General features: G+C 50.8%; 1 protein-coding gene across 1 annotated transcript; it reads left to right on the top strand.

Annotated features, from left to right (window-relative positions):
• Positions 1-305: 305 nt before the first annotated feature.
• Positions 306-9450, top strand: TADA3 (transcriptional adaptor 3). Its single transcript, XM_056858758.1, has 8 exons — positions 306-555; positions 3239-3489; positions 4865-4970; positions 5461-5602; positions 6279-6382; positions 6486-6595; positions 8105-8290; positions 9254-9450. The coding sequence occupies exons 1-8, from the start codon at positions 313-315 to the stop codon at positions 9444-9446; spliced, it is 1335 nt and encodes a 444-aa protein (XP_056714736.1). The 5' UTR covers positions 306-312; the 3' UTR covers positions 9447-9450.
• Positions 9451-10628: the final 1178 nt, after the last annotated feature.

Below are 10628 nucleotides of genomic sequence, written 5' to 3'. Positions count from 1 at the left end.
CCTCTCTCCTGTAGCCAAGCTTGCCTCGCCAGTCTCTTCTGGTCCTCCACTGCAGTTTAGTAATCACTCATATACTGTTAATCCACTCTGTTATTTATTTTTTTGTGCTTCTAAAATACCAGCATTCATCCTGGGCTTCTGTCTCTTATGATTTTTCTGCCTGTGAACTGCCTGTCTGCCTCCACTTTTCTGTAGAATTAGAGATGGTCAGGCCAGTTTGCATCCAAGTCCCTTTCCACTGCTGAAGAGCTCTGTCCCAGGCAGGTATTATATTTGTTGGTATTGTACTTGCAGCTGTTTTTGCACACCTTAATGGTTACCTTTCTTTTCCACAGGCCCAGCAGCACCATGTCTGAGCTGAAGGACTGCCCCCTTCAGTTCCACGACTTTAAGTCTGTGGACCATCTGAAGGTGTGCCCACGTTACACAGCCGTGTTGGCCCGTTCAGAGGATGATGGCATTGGCATTGAAGAACTCGATACCCTGCAGCTGGAGCTGGAAACACTCCTGTCTTCTGCCAGTCGCCGACTCCGAGTATTGGAGGCTGAGACACAGGTCAGAGGGTAATCTATCTGACCCATGGCCAAAAATAGAGGTGTTGTCCCTGCACCTTCCCCCCCGAGCACATCTGCACATGGATTGGGTGAAGACTTTTATGCAGATTCCTCAGCCTTTGTAGTCCCCTGGTCAATTTTTTTGGTCAGCTGGGGATCATACTGGGCTGAAGAGTTACTTCATAGACTAGATGCAGTGTATTGGAGAATGGTCTGTGAAGCTATGCTCTTATATTGTCTCAGAAGCACATTGCTTCTTATGAATACATGAACACATGTAGCTGCCTTATACTGAATCAGACCGTTAATCCATCGAAGTCAGTATTGTTTACTCAGACCGGCAGTGGCTCTCCAGGGTCTCAGGCAGAGGTCTTTCCCATCACCTACCTTCCAAGTCCCTTTAACTGGTGATGCCGGGGATTAAACCTGGGACCTGCATGCCAAGCAGATGCTCCACCACTGAGCCACAGCCCCTCCCTAGATAACTGCAAGATAACTATTTATTCCTGCTGATTTGCTTTTGGTTCTTTATATTACCCTAGACAGAGCCACACTTGGCATGCAAACCAAACCTGCAGAGAAAGTGTCCATCACTATGAATGCCAGTGATTTGTCTTGTGTATCAGAGTGACTACTGAGGTGCTGATGGTTTGATCTGGCCTGATCCTGGGTGAGATGATCATCAAAGGATATCATCCTAAACACACCTAACCTGCTCCCTTGGAATCAGCATTTGGTTGAACTTTTGAACAACTGGGTTACAAATTAAGGAGTTTCATAGTCTTGTGCTATTGCAAGTAGTGGCCAACCCTCCAGACCAGTATGAGAAACTTAAGTGATGAAGCTGAATCATGTTAGACCTTGCATTGATCCCAAACGGGCAAAGATGGTGTCCCAGAAAAACCCTGCTGACCCATGAACCCTATTCCAGCTCTCCGAGACATCTACTGACTCAGCAATCATCCCAAGTCTTCACATGGCAATGTGCCATTCTTCCAAGTCCAACTTGGAGGGGTTTTCTTGCACTTCACTTTAGGCATGCTGCCACCAGCCGGTCAGTTTTGGAAATTCCCACCAAGAGGGCCAGCACCCCTAGCTTCCCTTCCGGGTTGCTGTTCTTTGAGGTTCTGCCCTTGTGCCCATATCTCCTGTTACCCAACAACCGGTTAACATGGGGACAGCTTACAGCTTTGGTGCACACCTGGGGAAATAGCTATCTAGCAATCCTCCGCCACCTCTGTTTTCTGGAACCTGTTTTAGATAGCATGTTTGAACAGTAGATTTCTGTGTGGTACAGATAGCAACTACCAGCATTTAAAATTGACAAGGATTTGTTGGGGGTGGGGGGAAGAAAGTCCACAGACATACTCTACACAGCAGCAGAGCAAGTAAGGAATTCTCTGTCCCTCAACCTACATATGCCCTAGCCTAGCCAGTCTAATTCTAAGGAAGGCTGTTTAAACTTAAAAGTTACAGCATTCTGAAAGCTCCCCATTACCTTGGAGTCTTTGTCGTGGCTGCCTGCTTTTTGTCTCTTCCACGTGGCAGTGGTGGCCATCAAGATGGAGCCCGGCTGTGAGAGCTCCTTTCTCCAGATGAAATCAGCCAAACGGTCTCAGCTCCCTCTGTGCCAAGGAAATTTATCTCCTCTGTCTGGGAGGGGCTGTGGCTCAGTGGTCAAGCATCTGCTTGGCATGCAGAAAGTCCCAAGTTCGATCTCCAGTTAAAGGGACTAGGCAGGTAGGTGATGTGAAAGATCCCTGCCTGAAAGACCCCTGCCTGAGACACTGGAGAGCCACTGCCGGTCTGAGTAGACAATACTGACTTTGATGGACCAAGGGTCTGATTCAGGTTAAGGCCGCTTCATGTGTTCATATGTTTGGCCAACAGCAAAATCTTACATTGCTCTCTTCTCCACAGTCTGCCCCCATCTCTTGTTCACCAGTATGGTTTAGTGGTTAAGTGCGGTGGTTTGGAGCAGTGGACTCTGATCTGGAGAAGCGGGTTTGATTCCCCACTCCTCCACATGAGCGGCAGGTGCTAATCTGGTGAACTGGGTTGGTTTCCCCACTCCTACACATGCAGCCAGCTGGGTGACCTTGGGCTAGTCAGTTCTCTCAGAACTCTCTCAGCCCCACCTACCTCACAGGGTGTCTGTTGGGAGGGGAAGGTGATTGTAAGCCGGTTTGATTCTCCCTTAAGTGGTAGAGAAAGTCGGCATATAAAAACCAACTCTTGTTCTTCAACATTACATGAGTTGATAGCGCCACTGCACAATATCAAGATGTACCAGTGTGGTGTAGTGTAGGACTGTGATCTGGGTGACCCAGGTTCAAATCCTCACTCTGTCATGGAAGCTCACTGGGTGACCTTGGGCCAGTCACCCTCTCTCTCTACCTCACAGAGTTGTGAGGATGAAATGAATGAGAAGAGAGTGATGCAAGCCGCTTGGGGTCCACATTGGGGAGAAAATTGGGGTCTTAAAGTAAATACTATTGGTGATGATCTCACCCTGCTTGAGGAAACCTGTACTAACACACCAAAGTGTGTTTCCTCTTTTCTCTTGCTTTGAGGAGGGGTGATATTGTGAAAGAGAGCACAGCACAAAAATCACCAGGGCTTCTTCACTCTTGAAACAGTGGCCCGGCAGGCTTTTCAAACACTGTGGTTTCTCCCCTGCCCAGATCCTGACAGACTGGCAAGACAAGAAAGGGGACAGGCGATTTCTGAAGCTGGGCAAGGAGCATGAGCTGGGCACTCCTATCAAGCACGGCAAGCCCAAGAAGCAGAAGCTGGAAGGGAAAGGAGGCCACAGCACAGGGCAGGGCCCCGGTCGGCCCAAATCCAAAAACCTGCAGCCGAAACTCCAAGAGTATGAATTCCCAGATGACCCAATCGATGTGCCACGCATTCCCAAAAATGATGCGCCAAACAGGTACACGAGAGTGGGATTTGCATGACCTTGTAATAGCAGTAATGATTCTTGTCTACACAGATGGTTTCTCAAGTGTGTTATCTTGGTAGTCCTTCATTAGAGAAGCCGTTCCTACTGCGTCCCCTTTACGGTTCAGGAAAAGCTGTGGCGTCTTGCTAGGAGGTTTTATCTTCACCATGTTACCATAAACAGGTTTGACTTTGGTGCTGTTGAGCCAATAACCACACCACGGGGGTGAAAGGGAAAATGTTTTATTTCTGTGCGCACAAGCAAGGTGCCCCCCCAGCTCAAGGGGCTGATGAAGAGAGAAGCACACTGCCGCTCCCAGTCACAAACAATACATAGCGTCTCATTTCCTCCTTCCGTTATACATATTTGGAAAGCACATTACTAATTGGCACGTCTACTCATTATTATCCAAGCACGCGTTCAGCCTCATGGGTCTGTCCTCCACTTCCTTTCTGCCTGGGGGTGGGGATGAGAGGGGAGGCCGATCAAGCATCCTCTTTCCTCAGCCTTTTCCTCGCCAGCCACCTGCAAGCCTGGCCGTGTTGCAGTCAAAAGGGCACAAGGTCTGGGCTCTGCTGCAGTCACCTGCTTTCCCCGAACAGCATCCTCCTGACTCCTCTTTACCTGTCAGAGAGGCTCAGAGCAGAGCACTGCCGCTTGGTTTCTGTGGCAATAGTACTCCACAAATAACCAGGTCATAATATTGTTCTGTAATAGGTAGCAGCTTGCCCTGACCTGGATGGCCCAAGCTAGCCTGATCTCGTCAGATCTCAGAAGCTAAGCCAGGGTCAGCCCTGGTTAGTATTTGGATGGGAGACCACCAAAGAATACCAGGGTTGCTGTGCAGAGCAAGGCACTGGCAAACCACCTCTGTTAGTCTCTTGCCATGAAAACCCCAAAAAAGGGTTGCCATAAGTCGGCTGCGACTTGACGGCACTTTACACACACACACACACACACACACACACACAATAGGTAGCTTCCCTTGGTGTGGGTGGAGTTTGGAAATGGAGGGGGGTCACAAACCATTATGCAAAAAAGCCCAGCAGGAAAGAACTCTGGGATGCTGACGTGTGACCTCCGTGATCCTCCTTGTGGGGCCTAAAAGCCCGGGGCGGACTCCTGTTCGTAAAGAGTGCTGGGACAATGAGAAGTTAATATCTTATGAATAACCACTTGAGAGGCGTCGCTGCCACCGCTTCTGTAAATGCAGCTGCAGCATCCTCTTACGTCACCTAGAGCAACATGGGATGCCTGTTAGCCCCCAGCCATTTAAGGAATTCAGATGGTCCTCCATCTGAACCCACGTGCCAGATTTGCCATTCTTTATATTTGTCAGTGTTCACGTTCTAAACTGCGTTTGTAGGTTCTGGGCCTCAGTGGAGCCGTATTGTGCAGACCTCACCAGTGAGGAAGTGCGTACCCTGGAAGAGCTCCTGAAACCTCCGGAAGATGAGGCCGAACACTACAAGGTAATAAATCCCCATGACGGAGGCCCTGTTTGTTTATTTGCATTCCTTTGAGTTTTTCTTCTCCCAAGGAGCTCATACATAGTTCAATATTTGATTCCCTGCAAGGCAGATTGGACTGAGGATGAATGACTGGCCTGAGAGCACCCAATAAGTTTTTAGGCAAAGTGGGGATTTGAGCCTGGGTCTCCCTTGCCCTAATCAGAAGTTTGCTGTCTGTGAATATGGAGGTTCTCTTGAGCGGCCATGGCTATTATCCACTGTGCCCATAGAGACACACAGACATGTGAGAGAAGGAGAATGAGCTGCTGCCTCCACACCTTTTTTTTGTACTTACGTAGCATTTGTGGCCCTGACCTGGATGGCCCAGGCTAGCTCGATCTCATCAAATCTAGGAAGCTTGGGTTGTTCAGGATTCTTGACTGCTTCCGGCCAGCCATCAGGTCCGTCATGTTGCTCATCCCACCCACGGATCCTTGTTGTGTTCTTGTAGATCCCGCCCTTGGGGAAGCACTACTCGCAGCGCTGGGCTCAGGAGGACATGCTAGAGGAGCAAAAAGATGGTGCTCGGGCCGCAGCTGCCGCCGACAAGAAAAAAGGCATTTTGGGGCCACTGACAGAGCTGGACACGAAAGGTCTCTTGAGCGGTTTGGTGGAATTGCCCGTGGATAGGCCGAGTCTATAAAGGAGCGTACCGCTCATCCAAAGGGGGCGTTGGTTCAGCAGTGCTGTGAATGTGTGTCCCATGCAAGACACCAGTTCCGATCCCCCCTTAAAAGTCACTCATCCAGTCTGAGGGCTGGGACTGCTAGATTTAAGGCACTGTTGCTTCAAATCAGACAGGCCAGTGGCACATTAAGGCCAGTGGCACATTAAGGCCAGTGGCACATTAAGGCCAGTGGCACATTAAGGCCAGTGGCACATTAAGGCCAGTGGCACATTAAGGCCAGGACTGACTCAGTAGACTTTTTTATTGTGGACCTTAGGATGCACCCAATATTTTGCTTGTTTTGGCCAAGTAGAACATGGTAGAAAGCTAGGGTTGCCAACTGTGGGTTGGGAAATTCCTGGAGATTGGAGGGGGGAGGCTGGGGAGGGCAGAGTTTGGGGAGGGGTGTCCATCCCCTGAAGCAGCCATTTTCTCCAAGAAAACGGACCTCTGTAATTTTGAGAGAGCTCCAAGCCCCATCTGGAGGTCGGCAAAGTCCCAACTCTTTCCCCCTGCAGTGGGTGTGTATTTGGGTGGACTTCTGTTCCCTGCCGCTGTCCTTTGTGTGTGGCTCAAGCCATCCTTCATTCCCTCCGTTCCAGATGTCGATGCTCTGCTGAAGAAGTCAGAGTCCCAGCACGAACAGCCTGAGGACGGTTGCCCGTTTGGGCCTCTGACGCAGCGTCTCCTGCAGGCCCTTGTTGAGGTAAGTAGAGACAATCCCACCCAGATGTTTCTTTACCCTTCTGCTGGCCGTGGTCTCTGGGAGGCAGGAATCTAAGCCTCTGCTTTCTGCCCTCCGACCGTAGGAGAATATCATCTCCCCCATTGAAGACTCGCCTATTCCAGAGATGGCAGGCAAGGATTCTGCAGGTGATGGGGCCAGCACCTCCCCTCGCAGCCAGAACAAGCCCTTCAGGTGAGCACATGCTGGAGTGTTGCTTTCTATAGCCAGCATGGTGTAGTGGTTAAGAATCGTGGTTTGGAGCTGTGGACTCTAATCTGGAGAACCAGGTTTGATTCCCCACTCCTCCACATGAACGGTGGATGCTAATCTGGTGAACTGGATTTGTTTCCCCACTCCTCGACATGAAGCCAGCTGGGTGACCTTGGGCTAGTCACAGCTCTCTCCGAACTCTCTCAGCTCCACCTAACTCTCGGGGTGTCTGTTGTGGGGAAGGGAAAGGGGATTGTAAGCCGGTTTGATTCTCCCTTAAGTGGTAGAGAAAGTCGGCATATAAAAACCAACTCTTCATAGAATCACAGAGTTGCAAGGGACCACCAGGGTCATCCAGTCCAACATCCTGCACAGTGCAGGAAATTCACAACTACCTCCCCCCCACACCCCCAGTGACCCCTACTCCATGCCCAGAAGATGGAGAGTAGTTGCCAGTAAGATGCAGGGGCCCAAATACGGGATGTGGTGCTGCAGCTCAAGCTATCTCTTTTGAGGGACTAGGGAAAGGCAAAGCGGTTTGTTGTGTTCCTTGACAAAGTTCTACCCTATAAGCACAGAAACTGTCTGTGGCTACAGAATTCAGCATGGTGGAGGTGGCGGAAAGTGCCGTCAAGTCACAGCTGACTTATGGCGACCCCTTACGTTTTCAAGCCAAGAGATAACTCAGAGGGGATTTGCCATTGCTTGCCCCGTGTCACGACCCTGGTATTCCTTAGAGGTCACCCATTCGGATACTAACTGGGGCTAATCCTGCTTAGCTTCTGAGATCTTTCAGGCTAGCCTGGAGCTATCCAGGTCAGGGCACAAAACCAAAACACACCAAGTTTCCAGCTTTGGAGACCATGAAGATAAGCCTGAATGTTTGAGGGCAGTGTGTGGTGAAATATCAGAAGCCAGGGGAAGGAGGAGGACCAGTAGGATTTCCAGCGGCCAGGAGATGAGGCTTTTCTGGTTTGCAGAAGCAAAAATAAATTAGGTAGAATAAGCCAATGCACATGGGAACTTGCAAGTAAGGGGGGCACTTTGTCCCTTCGCCCTCTTCCTCCCCCCCCTTTTCATAATGGAACAACAGCTAAGGGGAATTTGGATTCGGAGGAAATTTCTCTGAGCCTGATCTTTTTCCTCTGACCCTTGTGAGAAAGGCACTCATTCATTTCAAAAGTGTTTGTTATAGAGAGGAAACTGGGATCAGAGAGAAGAGAACACAATGGCTAGGTTGTCTCTAAGCTCGGTCTCCCCCCCCCAATACAGCTGTTGGGGAGCTGATGTTGAGATCTAGTAACTTGTCCCGAAACTCATCAAATCCCTGACCGGTTGTGAACTCATTTAAACGCTCCTCTCTGACGTCAGAGTCCAGTTTGTTCTCCCTGGGAGGATGCCGGCTGTCAGTACAGCTAATCTTTCAGTTCTTGAATGTCATGCATGCGCAACGCCCGGCTTCATCATGGCTCTTGCTCCCCTTCTCTCCAGCGTACCCCACACCAAGTCCCTAGAAGGCCGCATCAAAGAGGAGCTGATTGCTCAGGGCCTGTTGGAGTCGGAGGACCGGCCTGCCGAGGACTCGGAGGACGAGGTGTTGGCCGAGCTGCGGAAGAGGCAGGCTGAACTCAAGGCCTTGAACGCGCACAACCGAGCCAAGAAAGTGGAGCTGCTCAGGTAAGACAAAGGGAAGGGGGAGCCCCATTTCTTTGCCGCCCGGAGACCTCTGGCTTTTGCCACCTTCCTCTCCTTAGAGGAGACTTGGCTGGGGTTGGCCGAGATAGGGAAGGATGTACACCAACATGTTTGAAAGCCCCGCATGTGGTGTAGTGGTTAAGAACGGTGGTTTGGAGCGGTGGACTCAGATCTGGAGAACCGGGTTTGATTCCCCACTCCTCCACATGAGCGGCAGAGGCTAATCTGGTGAACCAGGTTGGTTTCCCCACTCCCCCACATGAAGCCAGCTGGGTGACACCCCCCCCACTCCAAATTTATCCTTGCACCAGCAGCCTATCTCTGTTACCTAGAGATCAACAAATGTAGGAAGGCTTTTACCTTGGCTAGGTGCGCAGCCTTACCCTCTACTATGTTAGAGGGGAAATTCAAGAAGATACCCAGGGCAGAGAGACTATGCCCCTGCAAATCCGGGGATTTAGAAACCACTGAACATGTTCTCCTGAACTATTACACTATATCCCGTTCTAAGTTTATTGGGCCCCTCATACTGAGAATGGGACCCGTCAGGGAAAGAGAAAAGTTAGAAAAGCTCCTACAAGGAGATAATCCCTCAGTCACCTCTCAGGTAGCAAAATTTTGTATGGCTGCAATGACAATTCGTTGCCACAGAGTAGTCTCTTAGTCCAAATGGCAGATGTAACTCGGATGTTATTTATTTTATTATTTTTAATTTTTTAAGTGACTTAAGACTCGGACTGTAAACCTTTGTTGGTAAGACCATTTTAGTCCATGTATCTTGTTTTATCTGGCCAAGGGCCGCAAATAAACTATCAGCTGGGTGACCTTGGGCTAGTCACACTCTCTCAGCCCCACCTACCTCACAGGGTGTCTGTTGTGGGGAGGGGAAGGGAAGGTAAGAAAGTTGGCATATAAAAACCAACTCTTCTTCTTTACCCATTGCAGGCTGGCCAAGGAAGAGCTGCACAGGCAGGAGCTGCGGCAGCGGGTGCGGATGGCGGACAACGAGGTCATGGACGCCTTCCGTAAGATCATGGCGGCACGGCAGAAGAAGCGCACGCCGACCAAGAAGGAGAAGGACCAGGCCTGGAAGAGCCTCAAGGAACGCGAGAGCATCCTCAAGCTGCTGGATGGCTGACGTTGGGGACTGGATATAAGCCGGATCGGCCAGGCTCCTCTGTTCGAGCCGCTGTCTAGGCCCCAGCCTAAGGGCAGGTGCACACCGCCAATACAGACTGCAACAACTCCCTCCATTGGCTTTCCAAAGTGCTCTTTGTGGACTCTCTGGCCGTTCCATAGCCTGGGACCCAGACAAAGGGGGACTTTCGGCAGCATCTTTTCTCTTCTTGCAGGTGACTGCGACCGCTGGTGCTATCGAGATGGGGGGGTTGCCTTTCGCTGAAGGCCACAATTCCCTTCCTAGATTGTCTGTAGGTCCCGTTGGTTGGGGCTTGGCGTTGGGGCAGGACACATCCCCTTTGTCACGTTTCTGCATTGCCTCAGCTTTCAGGGCTGGCCTGCAGTACAAACTGAGAGGATGCTTCAAGCATTGGCTTGGATCTTTATTAATATTGTCACCAACTGCTGTTCTCTTTGCTTTGTGTGAACCTGTGACAGCCGCAGGCATGATGCATTCTGGGAGCAGAATTCCGCGACGACATACCCCTAAATTCTGCGCGTTGCCTTCCCACTTCCTCTGTTGCAGCAGATGTTCATTGTTAAACCTTGACAGCTCCAGGGCTAGGCCTGAGTTAAACAGGCCTGTGAAGCTCAGAATATGTCTGGAAATCGGCCCCTTTCCCCTGAGTGATGCCTGCAATATCCAGTGTTGTACAGTAGAGGGAGCCATGTGCTTCCTGATGGCGCTTGTTGAGCCGGTCTAACTAACCCGCTGAAGATGAGCGCAGCACCCTACGTGGGGGAAGGGGGGGTGTTTTTTTTAGTTTGAGACGTCCCTTGACAGGTCTTGATGGCTTTGCTTCCTGTTCTTGGTTAGCCGTTTCCTGTGGCGATGGTAGGTCACGCATTACTTTCCTTCCCCTCCTGCCCCGTCTTGAGAACACGAGAAAAGGGGGTTGGCCTCTTGGAACTGGCCGTTAGGATCTCCTTGGGTTCTTGATGGGAAAGGGACCAGGGCACTGGGTCAGGTGGAGGAGACCGTACGACAGGACAGGTAGGAGACGATGTTGTGGGGGTGGCTTGGCATTTGGGGGGAGTGGAGCTGGATTCGGTCAGCCAGCTCACCCCTCGACCGTCTCGCCTACACGCAAACCAGCAACGGAATTGCCAAGGCCGAGAATGAGCTTAACGGGGCAGGGAC

Source organism: Euleptes europaea, chromosome 1, assembly GCF_029931775.1.
Source record: "Euleptes europaea isolate rEulEur1 chromosome 1, rEulEur1.hap1, whole genome shotgun sequence".
NCBI classification, from domain to species: domain Eukaryota; kingdom Metazoa; phylum Chordata; class Lepidosauria; order Squamata; family Sphaerodactylidae; genus Euleptes; species Euleptes europaea.
Note: the sequence above shows the minus strand (reverse complement) of the source record. Positions and strands in the feature narration are given on the sequence as shown.

Coding starts and splice junctions, on each gene's coding strand:
- TADA3 (XM_056858758.1), top strand. CDS start 313: ATGGTTACCTTTCTTTTCCACAGGCCCAGCAGCACCATGTCTGAGCTG. Junction 556..3,238: donor TATTGGAGGCTGAGACACAG/GTCAGAGGGTAA, acceptor TCCCCTGCCCAG/ATCCTGACAGACTGGCAAGA. Junction 6,596..8,104: donor AGCCAGAACAAGCCCTTCAG/GTGAGCACATGC, acceptor CCTTCTCTCCAG/CGTACCCCACACCAAGTCCC.